Below are 20716 nucleotides of genomic sequence, written 5' to 3'. Positions count from 1 at the left end.
TATTTATACATCATAGTTTCCCATTTTGTTTTTATGGTTTTCTTGTGTTGTTACAATGGCTTTTTTTCTGTTCCTTTGTTCTGTCCTATTTGTTTTCTCTTATTTTATTTATTTACTATTATTATTACTAATTATTATTATTATTATTATTATTGGATACCTGTTTGTTTTCTAATAAGACAGATAAAGGGGTGGATTTGGGTGGGTGGGGAAGTGAGAGGATCTGGGAGGAGTAGGGGGAGGGGAAGACATAATCAGAATACATTGTATGAAAAATCTATTTTCAATTAAAAAGTGAAAGAAATATTTGCTTCATCTTGATTTAACTTAGGTTGGTCATATGCATCTAGAAATTCACCTGTTTTTATTTTAATTTCACATATGTGTACTGTATGTATAACCTTTCACTACCCCCCAACTCTTCCTTCCAACCCCTCCCATAAGCTATATATACTCCTGCTCCCTTTCAAAGTGCTGGTGTGTGTGTGTGTGTGTGTGTGTGTGTGTGTGTGTGTGTGAATGTGTCTGTGGAAATGTGTAAGTGTGTGCATATGTGTATGTATGTGTGTGTAAATATACACATACAACCTGTCGAGTCAGTTTAATATTGACCTACTATGTATGTTGCTGTGGAATGACATTCTCTATGCTGTAAATATGTGTTGCTCTGATTGGCTGATAAATAAAATGCTGATTGGCCAGTAGCCAGGCAGGAAGTATGGATGGGATAAGCAGACAAGGAGAATTCTGGGAAGAGGAAGAGCAGAGTCAGGAGTCACCAGCCAGAAACAGAGGAAGCAAGATGTGAAGCAGAACTGAAAAAAGGTACCAAGCCACATGGCTAAACATAAATAAGAATTATGGGTTAATTTAAGTATAAGAGCTAGTCAGTAATAAGCCTAAGCTAATGGCCATGAAGTTTATAAGTGATATAAGCCTCTGTGTGTTTACTTGGGTCTGAGTGGCTGCAGGACCAGGAGGGACACAGGAAAACTTCAGCTACAGTATGTTTTCAGAGATTCTAGTTCAATGGAAAATAAAGATTTTAAAGCCCAGAAAAAAAGAGATAGAGAGGAGAGAGAAAGAAAGATAAGAAAATAGAAATTTTTAAAAGGTGTTTAAAATTTTGTGTTGGTTTATAAACTCTTAAATGCACAGCTGTAGTGGCATTACCTATGTTCTGGTGTATCATGGCATGTAGATGGACATGCTCCACAGCTCAACAACAGCCAATTCAATCTCTGTCATTGATAGAACTCTATAAGAAAACTTATCAAAATATATCTTTCATTTTCTTCCAAGAATTCTCTAACAAATATGATAATATATGGCATCATTGACATCTTTATATATTAAAGGCCTTACAACTAGTCTTTTTCCAGAACCGAGTTTTTGCTGTTCTGTCTCCTGCTTCTTATCCGCATCCGTCGCAAAGGCAAGTACTTGGTACCTGTTTGAAAGCAAAGGATACATGAAATCATATTTTTAAAGTAAAAGTCACTTTAAACTTCAGAGGCACATAATCCATAAACATTGTAAAAGACATTTTCTTTAGTTCTAAAAACCTTAAATTTTAATGAGTTTTATTATGACACACAATAGAAATAATCAGCCTGATACGTGGCATCTGCACGTCACTACTGTGAACCCAGCACTAGTACCAAGGCTCTCTGGAGAACTGATGTAGTGAATGATGGTGAGAAAGTCTACCACCTAAATACCACATACAAGAAAGAACTTAAATAATACAGAACAGTCAGTGTCGTAGAAATTATTCACACATACGCTATAGAAGTATTATATTTAAACTATCCAGCCAAACTACTTACTGTTGGTGAACTTTGCCAAGTTACTCACTCCATTATAGCTTCCCAGCTATGAAATGAAAATAGTTATTGCTAACCTACAAGAAGAATTTAAAAGCAAATTGTCACAAGTACAGCACCCGGCATGTACATGCTGCTTATTCCTCATCCAAAATGCTTAGGACTAAAGTGTTTCAGAGTTCAGAGGAGGCTTGTGCACACACTTTACAGTCTAGCAACATGATGTAAAAATTCCAAAGTGCTCCGAAAGCCAAGCCTTTTGAGCATGATGTCAGTGCTCAAAATGTTTTGGATAACCAAGAGTTTCACATTAAGAATGCTCAAGCTATATTAGATTCCCAATTATTGATAAAGGGGTTGAAAGGCAAAGAGACAGATAGAGATTTATCAAGACAGAGAAATCAGTGACTCACTGGATACTTGATACATTCTCAATAATGGACATTATGAATGATCTAAAAATATGTTACAGTTTCCACTTCAATGATAACATTTATCTCAAGCCATTCTTTAAAATAATTTATAGGGGGCTGGAGAGATGGCTCAGTTTTTAAGAACACTGGCTGTTCCTCCAGAAGCCCTGGGTTCAATCCCCAGCACCCACCCAGCAGTTCACAACTGTCTATAACTCCAGCTCCTGGGGATCCCTCACACAGACATACATGCAGAAAAATACTAGTTCACATAAAATAAAAATAAATAAATCATTTTTTAAAAAAAGCAGGGTGGTGGTGGCACATGCTTTAATCCTAGCCCTTGAGAGGCAGAGGCAAGCAGATCTCTGTGAGTTCAAGACCAGACTGGACTACAAAGCTAGTTTCAGGACAGCCAAGGCTACACAAAGAAACCTTGTCTCAAAAACAAAACAAAACAAAAAACAATTTATAATATCACTCAATACACAAATAAAGTTATTCAATAAAGTTTAAGTTTCTTTACTTCCCATTAATTAATAGGATTTTTTTAGAATAATTATCTACTCTAAATAAAAAAAAAACTTCAAGCTGATTCCTTTCCTTACCATTAAATCACAATGATTTGCAATGTTCTTCCAGGGATAAGACAAAACTTATAAAACAGATATATTCAGACAATCCCTGTTAACTAAGACAAAGATGTCTAAGAACAAAGAAGGTGTAGAGGATCTAAACTCATGTGGATATGCCAAGCCAGGGCTAGGGTGCAGCTCAACAGAGCACTTACCCAGCTTACACAGCACAGGGGCTCAATCCCAGCACAGAACTGTACAGCTACTCAAATACCATACACTGCTATGGTTTGAATGTGTCCCCCAAGTTACATATTAGAAACTCAATCCCAAAACGTTACATGCTTGAAAAAAGGAGCCAAATGGATGCTCCTCCATTCTCATGAGTGGATCAGCAGTAATTGTGTTGGTTTGATTGAGAAATTTTCCCAGGGGCCCATGTATCTGATACCTGGTCCTCAGCTGGGGACACTCATTCAGAAGCTTGTGAGACCTTTGCAGATTGGAGTCTAGCTGGATGAGCGAGGCAGACTTGGAGGTTGTATAGCATAGCCCCACTTCCTGTTCTCTCAATCTCTGCTTCCGCTGTGTGGATGAAAATGTGATCAGCCAGCCTCCCGCTCCTGCTGCCAGGCCTGCCCTGCCTGTCGTCAACGAACTCTATCCCTCTGGAACTGTAAATCAGAATAAAGCCTTTGCTCCTCTCAGCTACTTTCGTCAGGATGTTCTAGGACAGCAACGGACAACTACCCAGTTACTAAAGCACTTGAGGCCGTAAGGTGCATCTCTAGTCTTCTCTTGGGTATATTCCTGTGTCTTCCACCAAGACACAAGAAGACCCTCACCAGGAACCAGAATATGATCTCTGACTTGCCTGTGACTAGAAGCAGAAGAGAGAAATCGCTAGTCTTTATAAACCACCAGGTCTTTGATATTCTGGTCTAGGACACAAAACGGACTATGGCATATACCAACCTACACCATCCTAACTCGATGTGCAATGTTTCATTTCTAACAACAACAAAAATTAACCTTGAATCTCAGCAGGACACTAAAATGGCTATAAATTAAGTAGAACACTACAAGGAACAGAAGCTTTCCATTCTCAGACACCTTTGTCTTAGGCAGTAAGAATCATCTGAATATGTCTATCTCTAAATTTTCATCTTAGCTCTGGAGGAAAAATGCAAAGAACTATGATTCAATAGACAGAAAGGGAATCTGTTAGAAGCTTTTCATTTAATAATTTCATTATTATTCTATCAAACTTACAATCAACTACAATAACAATGAGCTTCTATACTATGGAAGCTAAACATATGTAAAGTTCATTTCTTCTATAAATATATAAAAAGGAACTATAACAGAAATTGACAGTGAAAAAAAAAACTAACACAAGATCTGACTCATCAGGAGCTTCCAAACTTCCTGTGCTGGTCATATTCCAACAACTAAGAGTGTCTCAGGATGCCCTGGGCTCATAGACAGGATGTACAATGTCAGAGGAACACGATGGCACATCAAGTCATTGGGTTCCTGGGGGTTCTGGGCGTGAAAGCTCATATTAAAGATGGAATAAAACTTGGCCACATTGGCAAGGAGGGAAAATGTTTCACAGAGAAGGAAGTAGCACATGGGGCATGAAAGGCCATGGCAGCTAGGGGAAAGGCATGGCAGAGCAGAATGAGTCATGTGATAGAAGGCCTTAAAAGTAGCAAGGAGAGGATGTGAGTTTCGCAAAACCAAGCTTTAAAGTGTACAGCTGCAGCAAATGTCTATACCTTAACCTTGAACTGACCTTCAAAACCCCAAAGGTGACAAAACAAAATCATATCTCACATTCCAAGCTCCAAATAGGGGCTATTTTCCTTTTGCAGGTGTTGGGGGCAGAAGTAGCATGCAGTTATGACAAGAAATCTCAGAGCTGGTCCTACTATAAACCAACCCCCAGGCAAGTAATTACACAGGTAGTTTACTTCCTGCAGACTCCAATCTACCAGATGATGACATGGATATTAATGGGATTGTTGCAAAAATCCAAAGCTCCTTGAGCCCTTTGAAGATTTTATATAGCTACACAGAGTTATTATTCCATCTGAGGACTACATGAGCCCCTAAAGTAGCCTCATTAGCATCTAGACAGCAAGCAAGAACACAACCAACACTGACTCCTGATTTCCAAATCAGACCTGTTCTCTTCCTGGAAGACAGCTAGGAAGAGTACTGTGTTTCTTAAACATAGCTGGCAGTTACTTAGATGATGACCAACCCATAACAGCATCTCTCTTATGCTTCTTCCTTAACTCCTCTTAACTGTGACCAAGAATGTACATGATGCCCAACAATTCCAAGCAGACTTGGAAAATCTAAAACAAAGAAAGCACTTGATCTTTTTCCTACTATTCAAGTACTCGGTGGTAAGCTAAAGAACAAAATTTCCTTTGAGACCGCTGAAGGAAAACGCAGGCCCAGGGCAGGAGATGTTGGGAACGTGTCAGAAGTGTACTCAGAACTCAACGGTGCTGATCACAGACACAGCAAATCTGGGTGCAGTGGTGGCATTTTTGACCTAGTGGCCACAAATGCTTAACTGATCCATGGAACACCAATTGCAAGTGCAATCACATGATTTAGTGACTTGCCATATCACATCATAGAAACAGCAACAGGTTGCTGAAATATGAATTGTTGTCAAACATACTACAAAAGTCAGCTCCCCAAGTCATTTACTTTCAAATGAAACATATTGTCACATCAAGGGGTGCCAGGCAATTTGGTTTATTTTGCTTAACACAATTAATTCCAGTTGCACCAGTTTTCTTGCAAATTTCATGATTTCCTTTTTGATGGCTGTATAAAATGCCATTGTGTACGTAGCACATCTTCATGTGTTCCTTGTCAATGGACATCTAGTCTGGTTCTGTGTCTTGACTGTTAGGAATAAGGCAGCTATCAACATGGGTGTTTGGACTATGTTGACTCAGGAGTCCTTCAGATATATATCCAGAGTTGTATTACTTTAATTTTTTAAGGAATTCCCATAATACTTTCCACAGTGGCTGCACAAGTTTAAACTCTCACCAGCAAGAATATTAGTCCCTCTTTCCTCTTTCTTCGCCAGCACCTGTGGTCATTTACTTTCTTGATGATCACCACTCTGACTAGGGCTAGGCAGACTCTGAAGCCATTGACTGGTGAGCCTTTAAATGCTTAGTCTTCGATTTATTTAGGAGTGACTGCACGAGTCATTAGGGAAGTAAACTTGAACAAGTAGCTGATACACTTCCTCTAGGAGGCTCCTACATACAGCCTTGTCAGCTTCCCCTGCGAAGCTGTGCAGTGGCCTATATCACAGCACAGTTTCTCTAGAAACTATAAAAGGGATACTTTCCAAATCTGAAAGTCCACAATCACAGAGGTAAATGAGGCTAGATTATAAAGAGCACATGGTTCAACAGAATTGCCCTTGGGAATTCATAAAGAATTAGTTCCAGGACTTTGGCACTCCCACAGTTGCCAAACCCCGCCAATGCTCAAGTCTGTTATAAAAAGTAGCATAGTATTTGCAACACAGACTATGGATATTCCCTTACTCTTTTTCAATACTGAGGATAGAGTACAGTATTCTATCACTGAGCTACAATGACAACCCTTGCTGTAAACAAAATAAAAAACTATGTGGAGGAAGTGCATGTATGTGCATACTTGTGTGCACATACATGTAGAAGCAGGGATTCAAATCAAGTACCTTCTTCTATCACTGTCCACCTTATTTTTTGCACAGGGTTTCTCACTGAACCTGGAGCTCACCAATTCAGCCACTCTCTCTGGCCAACAAAATACCAGGATCCTCCTGCCTGTGCCTTCTCACCACTAGAATTCTAGAGCCACACAGGCCATGACAGTCTGCTTTTCACAAGTCCTCGTGCTCAGGTGGCAAGTATTCCACCAGCTGAACTGTCTCACGGCCCTGCTTCACGTGAACCTTAAATCATCCCTAGATTGCCTATAATGCCAAATGCAATGCAAATGCTATGGAAATGGATAGAGTGTGGGCTGTAGTGTGTAGGAAATAACGGCAAGAGGGAAAGCTCCATTTTATTTTAAATAAGAGATATATTTTTTAAACATCTTCACTATGAGATTGGTTGAATCTGTAAATGTGGAACCTGCGCATGCAGAGGATTAATTGTATGAAAGAAAATCCAGATTCTTTTTTAACAGAAAATGGGCTTCAAGAGGTAATTTAGGAGGACAGCTAAGCTAGGCAGAGAGGCCCACATTTGTAATCACAGCACTCAAGAGGCAGAGGCAAGAAAGTCACTGGAGCTTGGGAATAAGGGATTTGCCTGGGCAACAATGACAGGCAACAATGACAACAAATTAAGTGTTCAATAAAAAGGAAAGCTATAAACATACAGATATATATGGTGATATTTTATTTGTACTGAAATGTGATTTTATTTGCAAGTTAATAAATAAAGTTGCCTGGGGTCAGAGCTAATAGCAAGCCATAGCAGAAGCTGGGCGGTGGTGGCGCATGCCTTTAATCCCAGCTCTTGGGAGGCAGAGCTAGGCGGGTCTCTGTGTGTTCAAGGATACATCCAGCATGGAGACACACGCCTTTCATCTCATTGTCAACCATAGAAGACCTGGAGGTTTGTACAGACAGGCAGTGACGAGGAGGTCATATGGTTGGGTTTACAACCAATGAGAAGGCAGAACAGAAAGTCTATATAAACATAAACACACAGGAAGTAGAGGCTGGCTGAAGAGGACAGCAGCAGCAGTGAAGGGTAAGGCTCTTAGCTCTGACCTCTTGGGCTTTCATCTCTGCATTGGCTTTGTGTTTCTTATTTAACAAGATGGTTACATCTACAGATGTATTTGATGTCTTTCGAACACTTGGTTAGAACTGGGGAATAAGAACATAAGCCTAAGTGAAAACTGAACACCTTTCAACGGGAAGGGCTAAGCAAGACAATTAAAGTGAATGGCACGAATTCTTTCAGTTGTTTTGTTTTGGGGGCTTAGAGATTTGTGTTTGTTTGCTTTTTAGTTAGCACATAAATATCTTTCATGATTGCATTTTCATGCATGCTTCGTTTTGGTTGCTCTTCTTCCCTAGCACCCTTCCTCCCCCCAACCCCACCCACCCCGTCTCATGGGCCGCTTTGTAGCTAAGCAATTCTGTCAGGAAAAGAGAAGGAAAGATATTGCAAAGTCTGGCCACATGGCCAAGAGGACTGAAACACCAACACCCTTAGCCCCGATGCAGGACAAATGATGTTCTCACAAAAGTAAAACAGGGAGCTGGCAGGGTGGCTGGGAAAGACACTTGCTGCCAGCCTGATTCAATTCCCCAGGTCCCACATGCTGGGAAAACAGGACCAAATGCTGCAGGCTGTCCTCTGACCTACATACACACACACACATGCACATATAAATCCCTATACACTAAAAATAAATAAATGGAATTTAAAAAAAAAAAAAAAGTACAACAGGCTAGTACTTGTTGCTAGGCCTAGTGACCTGAGTTTGATCTGGATGGAACCAACTCCCTCAAAGCTGTTTCTCATATCCAGGCATGTACCATGCCACACATGCCCTGCTCCAAACATGTGTCCACATACAGACAAAAATACATACATACATAAATGTAAGAAAACAAACTGGCTTGATAGTACATGTCTTCAATCCTAAATTGGAGCTGAGGCAGGAGGATTACAGCTTCACCCAGCCTAAGCTAGAGAGCCAGATCCTGTCTCAAAAAAAAGAAAGAAAGAAAGAAAGAAAGAAAGAAAGAAAGAAAGAAAGAAAGAAAGAAAGAAAGAAAGAAAAAAAGAAAGAAAGAAAAGAAAAAAGAAAAGAAAAAGGAAGGAAGGAAGGAAGGAAGGAAGGAATCAAGGGAGGGAGGGAGGGAGGGAGGGAGGAAGGAAGGAAGGAAGGAAGGAAGGAAGGAAGGGAGGGAAAAGAAAAGAACACCCAATTCTAAATTTAAATCACTTACAGTTTATATTGACAACAGTAAGTTCCGTGTCTTATCCACAAGCCTATTATATTAAAGCATAGAGCCTGGGTATGTGTAAATGTGCATTAGCAACAGCCTGGCCAGGAGAGTCACACACACACTAAAGCTTGAGGCCAAAGCCCATACATGCTCTTATCTGAATATAATTAACTTTAAAGTAGTTAAATATCAATATCAAGATGAAGGTGAATTATGTCTTAAAAGCCTATTTTATTAGCCAATTACATTCTATTAACTGACTACAGATAGGCTTAATGAGGCCTCGAGAAAGAGGAACCAGGAGTTTTCATGCTTTTCTCCTTCCTAAATTTCCCTGGTGAGTATCATTTAATTCAATCTATTAAACTAGAAAGCATGCATACATACATCACAGAACTTAATGTTATAAGTCTTCCCAATTGTCCTATGTCTCATGCATTTTTACCATTATAAATGAACCTCATAATGGATAAAGTATGTGGTTTTTTAGTCCTAAATGGAAATGAGTTCAATAGATCAGTATGTTGGAGAACTATCAGAGCTAAAGCAAGACTTTCATGATATTAACCTTACACATTAAAGAAACGTACCCATCGCCTCCTCATAGGATCTCTCCTGGAGTTACTACAAATTAACTCTGCAACACACACACACACACACACACACACACACACACACACACACACACACACACTGCTGGCTGGTTTCATATCAACCTGACACACAAACTAGAGTTATCTGAAAGGAGGGAACCTCAGTAGAGAAAATGCTTATGATGGCTATTCTTGCTTGTCAGCTTGACTATATCTGGAAGGAACTATAATCCAGATGTAGAGGGCACACCTGTGAGAGATTTTCTGCTTGGTTTGAAGTGGGTGAATCCACTTCTAGTCTGGACCTTTGAGAAGAAAAGACACACTCCTTTGATCTAGATCTTGAGGTAGGAAGACATACTTTAATCTGGGCCATATCTGCTACTGGAAGCCTAATAAGGACATAGAAGAAGGAAACTTTGATCTTTGCCTGCCTCGCCTCACCTGCTAATACATCCACCCTTCACTGGCATGGGAGCCTGATTCTTTGGGATTCCAGCACATGCAGAAGACAGGCTGAGACACCTAGCTTTGTGGGGCTGAGCAACTACCACATTCTTGAACTTTCTGTTCACAGCTAGCCATTGTTGGATTATTTGGACTGAAGCCTGTAAGTCATTTCAATAAATTCCATATATATATATATATATATATATATATATATATATATATATATATATAGAGAGAGAGAGAGAGAGAGAGAGAGAGAGAGAGAGAGAGAGAAAGAGAGATTCATTCCATAAGTTCTGTGACTCTAGAGAACCCTGATTAAACAAGCCTCTATAAGATCCAGCTACAAAGCATTTTCTTAATTACTTATTGATGGCACCATTGTGGGTAGGGCCATCCCTGGGCTGGTGGTCTTGGGTTCTATAAGAAAACAGACTGAGCAAGCCATGGGGAGCAAGGCAATGAGCAGCACCCTCCGTGGCCTCTGCACCAGCCCTGCTTCCAGGATCCTGCTGTTTCAGTTCCTGTCCTGACTTCCTTTGATGATGAACAGTGATACAGATGTGTAAACCAAATAAGCCCTTTCCTCTCTAACTTGCTTTTTGGGGTCATGGTGTTTCATGGAACAATAATCACTAAGACACACACACACACACACACACACACACACACACACACACACACACACGAGTAAGCAATGACGAGTTCAGATCCATGCACTATACCCTCCTGTAGCCCTGCCTGGCAGGAGATAAGACACTGGCCTGGGTGGGAAGCTGAAAAGCAGATGGCCACAGCACCGCCTGAGTTTTGGCAGTCCTGGGTAAACTACACAGATACTTTTCTTAATTCCTCAGACAAAAGGTACTTATTTCCAGAGGCAACACCACATTAATTCCCTCCAGGCAAGAGCCGAAGGAGCTAGAGAAGGAAGGCGTCATGGAGATCTGCCACTTCCATTGGCCTCTGTTCAGTTGCAAATGTTTGCATGTTTACAGCACTGACCGCTCAAAAACAAAGGACTTCCACTTGTGAAGGGGGAGATGCCCAGCTGACTGTACACAACACTGGAGTGAAGACAAAATCCCTCTGGCCGCTGCCCAAGAGATTTACATTTCTTCCCACCTTGGGAAATATCATGTGGCCAAAAAACAATACGAGCAAGATATGATGTGTGAAGTTCTAAATGATGCCCTCACAAAGACAATAAATGATGGGGCTGGAGAGCTGGCTTAACAGTGAAGAGCAAATTCTGATTGGCTCCCAGCACCCACATCCAGTAGCTCACAATCACCTGTGACTCCAGTTCCAGGAGACCTGATACCCTCCTCTGGCCTCAAAGGCACCTGCAAACATGTGATAGACACAAACACACATAGGCACATACATGCACATAAAAAATAAATCTTTTATTAGCCAGGCGGTGGTGGCGCACACCTTTAATCCCAGCACTCACTTGGGAGGCAGAGCCAGGCGGATCTCTGTGAGCTCGAGGCCAGCCTGGTCTACAAAGCGAGATCCAGGACAGTCACCAAAACTACATGGAGAAATGCTGTCTTGGGGGGAAAAAAAGTCTTTTTTTTTAAGATAATACATTAAATAACTAAAGATATTTGAAACCAACCCTATTTCTGCTCCCAGAACAGATTTCTATATTCTTTTCTCATTCTCTCTACCAACAATAATTGTTATGGGTATTTACCTGGTGGAGAAGAAAATGATTTCTCTCAGACATAACTCAGGAAGATCTGTAAAAATTTTCAGCAAAAGTACACACTATGTTCATGGGGTCACTTCCACATCTTATCTACAAGGAACTGTTCCTTTGTAAAAATCATTAATATTCATTGCAATAATTATATCTCTTCCCAAATAGTTTTCAGATGCCGGATGCTTTCTTTGCTATTACAAAATCATTCCACACATGCAAATTTATATGTCGCTTTTTTCACTCAATATTACATTTTGTTGTCTGTCTGTCTGTCTGTTTATTGTTGCTGATGATGATTTTTTGTTTTGTTTTGTGGAACAAGTTCTTACTATGTAGCCCCTGCTGTGTAGACAATGTTGGCCTCGAACTCACAGACACCCACCCGCCTCTGCCTCCTGAGTGCCAAGATTAAAGACATGGGTCACCACACCCAGCCATTGTATTGTCGTTATCCAGGGAGTGGTCACATTAATGCTGAGCATTTTCTATTGGTTAGGTGGGAACACACTTAATCTTTATTACAGATTGGTCAGCGCTTCCATTGCTATCTCCCAGGGATACTGACCATCCAGCCCCAGTGCGCAGCAGACTCGGGACTCAGACTAAGAGCTGCCTCCACTGGACTCCTGGGATTCGTGTGCTGCACAGCCTTCTGAATTCTTTGCTTACATGGGTGATGCGCTCTAAGTCAGCCCAGTGAAATTTTAACAAAGAAGCCAGTCTCTCCTTCATTTGCAATATTCAAGGTCTTCCCGGAAAAACGATTAATGAGTAACAACCAATCACAGTAATCACGATTCCAAAGGTAACGCGCAGACTCACTTGTAACTTTCCACTTGTCTGCAAGAGGAGACCGTGATGAAGGAGTCGGTGCGGGGACTGTAAGCAAGAGGGCCAGGCAGAAGGGAACCCGGGAGAAACCTGCCGAAAGCATAGCTTTCCTGCTCGAACACCATCAGCATCCCATCCATAGACTGGATACAAATTAAATCTCGACCTAAGGAAGAATTAGAAGAAATCAGATACCTTATTTTGATAAATTTAATATTTAATAATCACTATCCTGCTCAAATATATCACAGTTAACTTTTACCCGCCAAGGCAAATTCAAGATAGTTTCAATTTTAAATTATAACCCAGTGAAAATATCAGGTTAATAATATCAATACATATGCGCATGCCCCAGTTTTTATATTCAGAAGATGTTTAAACTTTAATTGTATATTCATTTTATAGTCATCAGGTGTTCATACTTTTAATAACACTTCTTTTATATATTATAAGCCCAGATCCCCAATTTCAAAATAATCCCTAAGAACCATCACATTTCAAAGATACTGTTTATCCCAAAATCTGACATACAACAAAAATAGTTCTTGCGGGGTAGTGGTGGTACATGCCTTTAATCCCAGCACTTGAGAGGCAGAGCCAGGCGGATCTCTGAGTTCGAGGCCAGCTTGGCCTACAGAGCAAGATCCAGGACAGGCACCAATACTACACAGAGAAACCCTGTCTCAAAAAACAAAACAACAACAACAAAAAAATAGTTCTCCAGGGAACTATTTCTCATTGTCATACGTCTGTCTCATGTTTTGCTGTGACTTAGACATCAAACTGCACACAGGGAGCCAGGGGTACCAATCAGGAGTAGAGTACATACAGAGCATGCAGCAAGCTCTGAATTCAAACCCCAACACACAACACACTAGAACACAAACACACACACCAAATGCATATGCACTTGTGCATTCTCTCTCTCTCTCTCTCTCTCTCTCTCTCTCTCTCTCTCTCTCTCTCTCTCTCTCACACACACACACACACACACACACACACACACACACACACACACACACACTCATACACCAGATCACATCCACAGACTGGTTTTAGGTACTAGTTTTGTATAAACTACAGTAATAGACAGTATTGAGAGTGAAAGCATTAATGCTGAAAGATTTATTCCTGGTTACCCTACAAATTGGCTTTGGAGATGCCTTCCACTGTTAATATATCAGTTCTGGTTTTAATACTTCTTAAAATACACTGAGATGAAGATGACAATTTCCATGATATAGTACACAGCCCTTAATCTGAGATTGAATAGTATAACTCTGCATGTTCTGCTTATGTGATTAGTGTAGACTAGATCTTGTGACAGAATCATTCTTTCTTTAGTATGTCAATCATGAGTTATCAGCAGACACACAGCTCTCCCAAGTAAAGCATACTTCTAGTCCTCTGTTAGAGACACAGTAATTAGAGACACATGATTGATGGCGGACGACCTTACTGAGAGATGGTGCTGACGTATCTGTGGATGACAGGATGCAAGGTATTCAGCTTTAAACACAGCAAATCAGCCCCTGTAACTGCTGGCTACAGGTGTGATGTAAAGTCCTCAGAGCCACAGCCCTAATGTGACAGGACAGGAAACAGGAAGAAAACCTGAGCCCTGGAGAAAGCTAGCACCTTTGGCTCCCCTGAACACAGCAGAAAGGTTTCATTTCCTGAAGCTCCAGCAGCAAAGAGGAAAATACTTTAACTGTTGAGTCCGAGGCACACAATCTAGGTCCGGGTCCAGCACACCAGTCACTACTCTATGGCTGGAGTGCAGTCTCCCAGTCCGTCAGTTAGCACACCTACCTCAGTACCTTCTAGGACAACTAATTTCGTAGGAAAAGTAGACCCAGCGGTGGAAACTCCCCAACCCCTTCACCTTATTTATAGCCTCTTGAAGTCACATACGAAGCATCTAATGCTGCACGGCCTGCAATTTCCTGCACGCCTCACGATGACACCCGGGGCTCCACTTTTGCTGATGGTAGCTCCTCGTCCTTGCACTTTTCCTGCCCAGTCTAGTGAAATCCTTTTGCTTTCTTTTGCTTTAGCAAACATTTGCTAGCTGCTTCTTGGTCATCCATGCCCCACCCCCGACCCTCTGCTTAATTTTAAGGTTTGGGGGGAAGAACCTCATTCTGAATTTTAAAATAGTCCTTGGCTTATGTAAATTACTTAGCAATGCCTAGTCATAGTTCAGGGAGAGGTAGAGTTTACAGTAGAGGAGAGAAACCGAAATCCCTAAAACGAGCTGCAGGTAAAGACACGTGGGAAACCATCAAATCAGAGGCCATTTGGCTTTTCAAAGAGCAAAGTTAACATGGGAGACACTGTCTCAGTCTCATCTGGAGCTTAGCCTCTGAATTCTGCAGGCAAGAAATCTGCATAAATAATGGGGGAGCGTGGAGTTGAGTCTCTGACTCTGGACCAAATCAGGTCTTCCCATAAATCTCCCTTTTCCCTTCAACCATCCTTTGTCAATGGTCTCTCAGAAGCCCATCCATACCCTCATCTTAAACAAATTACCTATTAAAATGATCTTGTTTTGTATCTCTCTTTAACTCTAAACTCAAAAGCAGAAACCCTGTGACTCAGCTGTGTGAACTATAAAATGCCTGGCACTGCAGAGATCCACTAAGAAATGTCTTTTGAGGTGGAGTAAGCTAAGCAAAATAATTTACTCATCTGCACTTCAGATTAGCTAGGATTTTATTCTACATATCTCACACACATCATCTAAAGTATGTAAAAAATGCTTTACTTATTACAATCTTGGCTACTAATATTTAGTAAAATGTAGAGATCAACCCAAAACATAACTCGAAAATAAAAAAATAAATCTTTTGAATCACTGCTTTGGAAACCACTTGAGAACACATACCAAAGGCTCTTCTTACAGATAATGAGAACAGAAAGAATGGTCCGTGAAAGCTCCGAGAGTATTCCAGGTCTTAGAGAGCAGAGCCAACAGAAAGTGATGATGGGGTCCCGGGACAATTTCAAATACACAGTGATGGGCCATGCTGAAGGGTCTTGACACATGACTAGCATTATAATAAAAGCTCTAATGTGCTTGTTTATAAGGCCTGAAACAAAACTAACAGAATAATAACAATATTAAATAATACTGTCATTTATTACATATCTATTAGCATCCCAGCCTGTGCTAAAGAATTAAGCAGCATGTTAGCTGCAATTGTCAACAACTCTAAAACTTAGGCAACGCTCCCACTATTTACATTAAAATCTAAAACTCACAGAGCTTAATTAATTCAGTTAATGTCATAGAATTAGGGAACGACAGAAGTGCCTGTCTCTACTGAAGTACAGTGACTTCTGTGGAGAGAGAGTCACATCATGAAATGAGCACCCAGCATGGAAGTGATGCGCGAAGGACCGAGCATCATCTCAGGAGCTCTCCCAGAAGGGCCTCCTGATAAAGGTGGGATGCATCAGCACCTGAAAGGATGAGCAGAAACAAAGGGTCAAGGTAAAAAAAGAGCAAGTGTCTGGGAGAGCAGTCAGTGTCTCAGAAGCAGCAGCAGAGGCAGTGAGACCTGATGAACAGAGCAGGGGGTCGAGATTCAGCCAAGGCAGCAGAAAAATGAAGGCCACAGATTGAAATACAGCATAACAGTCTAATGATATTCCTCCAAAATTATAACTTTTAACTAGAAATTATTTAAGAAAATTGAAGTTTTCATCATACTTTGGACAATTATCCCATTAATCTCAAATAGAACAGAGCAATCATATAGTTTTAAATATTTGTAAGAGCTGAGAAGAAATTGAGAAAAGGTCTAATAGGCCCATTTCTAAAGGATTTTCAAATTAATATTTTTTTCTAATTTTTAAAAGCAAAGAAAAAAATTGTGCCTGTAGGGATGAAGAATGGAAACTGTTCCACTGTGGAGGCTTCATGAACTGAATACTAATTAAATAGTGTATCTTGTTTCCTGATGATAGAATATATAGTCAAAGTGCTAATGTGATACATAAAATAGTAATCAATTACATGTTGAACTGACCACTAGATGAACAGTTTAATAAATTATAGCCTAGTCACTAAAATGGTGTGTAGGAGTGTGTTTGTATGGTCATTCCCAGAAATTCTTTCTACCATGCGGGGCCCAGAGAATTTTCCATCACTCACTACCATGGCAACAAGGGTCCTGAAGAAAGGCACTCCGGGATGCCATTTCCTGCATCTCTCTAGTAAGTGGAGGGACATGAAAGACGACCTCCATTACTCAGTAAGCTGCACGTTCTCCGAATCTGTCTATGCTCGTATTTCTTGTGCACACTGAGTGAAAATACCAGTGAAGAAATGCAAACGTGACCTGCAGCCAAGCATATATCGCTCTTCAGCATGCAACTGTCAAGAGTATTTGGTCTTTCTCCAAGTCAGAAAAACACATGAGAAACATCTGCATAGGTAGTCAAAAACACAGACAGGACACATCAAGAGACTGATAAACAGGAACAGAAGAGTCCAGAAGTCTGTGGGACTTCCGCTCTTTTTACACAGGAAAAAGGTTGTGTTGTTACAAAAAAAAATCTGAAATACTAACTCATTAATCTTTAAGCAAGCTTAAGTCAAAAATGATGAAATGTGTCTGCTGAGAGAAAAAAAAAAGTTAAGAGTAGGATTCCAAAACACATTGCTTAAAAACAGCTAGTACATGGATTTCAAACGTTCTCTGGGTTGTAGATTTTCCATTAAACATTATTTTATGCTTTTCCCTCCTACTATCGTGCAAATAAAACGACCTCCATCTCTTGGAGATGTGCACAGCTCTTGGGCTTTACTGAACTGCAAACAATTGGTAACTGCTTGAAGACAAACAGAGCTCAACTCTGTCATTACTGTGGCAGTTTGAATGAGAACGGCCCCATAGACTCACATGTTTGAACACTCCATCCCCAGTTGGTGAACTTTTTTGGAAGTATTAGGAAGTGTGGCCTTGTTAGAGGAGGTGTGTCAGTGGAGGTGGGTTTGAGGTTTCAAAATACTCTGACCATTTCAAGTCCATTTGTTCCTCCCCTGCCACCCCAACCACACACACACACACACACACACACACACACACACACACACACACACTTCCATTTGTGATCAAGGTGTAAGGCCTCAGCTGCTCTTGTCACCAAACCTTTGCTCCAACATCTTTGATTTTCACCCTCTGCAACAGTAAGCCCCAAATTAACACTTTCTTTTATAAGTTGCTTTGGTCATGACATTTTATCACAGTCATAGAAAAAGAACTGAGATATTACTCTTTCATATTTTGGTTTGAACATTCTAAAAGTAATTTGTAATTAACGATAGTCCATTATATACTTAGATCCTATGTTTAAAACCTTAGTTATAAATAAAGGAATAAATAAGTTTTCAAATCCTAAGAAAACAGAAGAATACACAAATAGAGAACAGGCTTAACTAAATAGCTAATACTTTTAATTAAGTAACATGGAAAATAACAACACAGTTCTCAATGACTATTCAAGTGTTGCCTCAAAAATAACTTTGTGAGATTAATCTCAAATTCAAGAAAAAACAGAGTCTACATATCAACTCTTCCTATGAATATGACTTTTGACATTTTAATGTGTCTCATCTTGAATGAAAATTCTAATAGTTTCAAAAAAAGGCTATTACTGTGTTTCACCAACTTATTTAACACAATCTTTTCCCCTTAATTGTAAATGAAATAACACATGATTTTAAAAAATCGTAAGCATCCATTGGATTAGCATTCCATGTGATGATTCATTGAGAATTCAGTGTTAGACTTGAAAAAGTCCTAAATGTTCTATTGTCATTTGCATCCACAAAATAACAGGATTGTTTCCTCGGGTGTAGAACATAGTCATTTTAATAACATTCTCCATTAACAGATGCCACAAACATACTGTCTGACTGGTATATACTTGGAGAGATATGGCTCAGTTTATATGAAATTTAATTAAATGTTAGAATAATATAAAAAGGCTATGAGCACAAGACTAGTGTCTACAAAAATCAAGAAAATCTGCAGAACAAAGATAGCAATTGGGTCTTGTGAGCTGAGCTTGCAGGCAATCAGAGAAGTAAAAGCAGATAGAGCAACATGTACGAAGACATAGATTATGAAAAAGATGTGGGTATAGAGTGCCAGGAGGGAAGGCAGGGATGGAGGAAGACACCACTAATGAAGAAGTATATTCATCAGAACTGGGAGTAAGGCTACATCTCGTCAGGACGGCTGCATCCATGTTTTAATCCTGAGAGTGTTATCAGTCTCCTCATCTGGAAAGTAGCATGAAGTAGACATTACATATGCTGGCACAGGGATTAAATATAATAAAATGCACACTTCCCCACACATGATCAATAAACAGCGATACACAACTTTGTCTTTCACAGATCAAACTGTGAAAAAAATAAATCTGAGGAGAAAATTTTCCTTTAGAGAAAATGTAGTGGGAGAAAAAACGCACACACATGCACACACATACACACACACACACACACACACACACACACACACACACTAAAACTCACCATCTTTGGCAAAGCAAAGGGCTCTTGTTTCTTTTTAAGACTTTAACTCTGGAAAATCTCCCAGAACTTGGGTCTATATGAACCAGTGGCTGTTCAAGATGATTTTCTGCCTAAATTAGGTTTACTTTCCCCAAAACAGCAATTTTCCTAAAGTGATAACTAACAAAATCACTTTAAAAAGTATTCTATGGGGGCTGGAGAGGTGGCTCGGCAGTTATGAGTGTTTGCCCTGCAATCATGAAGACGACAGCAGGGATTCCAGCACCCATACAAGTAGGGGCATCCAACGCACGCCTGTAACCCAGCTCTGGAGAAGGGGCAGAGAGAGGAAGGATTGAAATCTCTAGGATTTACAGCACAGAAGGACAACTGTTGAGCGCCAGGTTCCAGGAGAGATCCTGCCTCAAAGGAAGAGTTGAGAATGATAAAAAGGGGAGATCTAATGTCCTCCTCTAGCTTCATATACATATACACATGCATTTACACTTGTAAACACACACACACAAAACACAAATAATAAGTAAATAATCTTGTTTTAGGTACTTTTGTGCCAAAATCCTATCTTGGAATGGAGAATGCGCTGTCTCTTGATTGCAACTGCATCAGTCAAGAATACGCATATGCATGTTCTTACTATATTCTTACTTATATTCTCTCTCTCTCTCTCTCTCTCTCTCTCTCTCTCTCTCTCTTTCTCTCTCTCTCTCTCATACACACACACACACACACACACACACACACACACACACACACACACAAACATCCCCCTCAATAATTCTAAATAATATATAAGAGACAAGAGAGATGCCACCACACAAAAGAAGCCATGCACTCAGCAATCCTGTCTTCTTCCTCGTCAAAAAGATAAACTCCTAAAGACTGAGTAGGACACTATTGGTATATGTTTAATAAAAAAACAACTAGTTTCAAAGCCAGATAAACTACTCAGGATAATAGACAATCATGAGAAATCCAGAGAACACTTTACAAAAACATTAAAACACACAAAATTGTTTGTTTTCTTCATTTTGTGAACCTATTCACCATACACAATATTAGCCCATAAAAGAATAAATCTAAAAGTAAAATGTTTGCTTTTTTAATACTGCCAGTTCTCTTGATCTTAAAATTCATTAGCATATCAAAGGAATGAGAAAAATCATGGTTTAAACTCACTTTGTTCTCACTGTGATCAATCAAAGTTGGGGTGGACAAAAGTTTGGGAATTCTGAGCTGAGGTTCAAATTGATATAAGCACCTATGCTTTGAGAAGGCAACCCAAGTTGAATTGGACATAATGACAACATGGAGTACATTTCCTGAAATGTCAATTTCTATCCCAGGGTTCAATGGACCAGCAAGCCACTGTTTAATATGTCATGTCTTGTTTCTCATTAAAGAAAGCAGTTAAGATGCTTTAATAAAGGTCACAAGGACAGATATGCCATAACAATCATCTTCAAGTCACAGAGCAGCCACCTTAGTAACGATGTCCTAACATCACCAGAACAAAGGACAGAATTCGTCCAAAGAGCCTCTCAGGGTGTCAGTGACCATCAAGGCAGCCATGATGGCTGATGATGGCTCATCACATTCAGAGAGAAACTCTTAAGAGCTAGCGTTAAATTTTATTCACCAAGCCAGGAACAAAGAAAAAACTGTCTATCCAGGCCTAGGTGACTATGCTCCAGAAACTCCACTGCAGGGCTCAGGAAATCGAAGAGTGAGGAGAGGGCTCCCTCTGCTGTTCCGCTAAG

At 40.1% G+C, this 20716-nt stretch overlaps 1 protein-coding gene across 2 annotated transcripts in view; it reads right to left on the bottom strand.

The window, feature by feature from the left end:
* The window catches only part of Bbs9 (Bardet-Biedl syndrome 9), a 434048-nt gene that overhangs the window by 310130 nt on the left and 103202 nt on the right, over positions 1 to 20716 (bottom strand). For both annotated transcript variants that reach the window (XM_059267526.1, XM_059267527.1), the window contains exons 6-7: positions 12401 to 12575; positions 1366 to 1450 (exon numbers count right to left, since the gene is read on the bottom strand). In XM_059267526.1, the coding sequence (XP_059123509.1) occupies positions 1366 to 1450; positions 12401 to 12575 (260 nt within the window). The remainder of the gene's footprint in view (positions 1 to 1365; positions 1451 to 12400; positions 12576 to 20716) is intronic.

The sequence above is a fragment of the Peromyscus eremicus genome, chromosome 7 (genome assembly GCF_949786415.1).
Source record: "Peromyscus eremicus chromosome 7, PerEre_H2_v1, whole genome shotgun sequence".
In the NCBI taxonomy this organism is placed as follows: domain Eukaryota; kingdom Metazoa; phylum Chordata; class Mammalia; order Rodentia; family Cricetidae; genus Peromyscus; species Peromyscus eremicus.
This window is presented reverse-complemented; position numbering and strand designations above follow the sequence as displayed.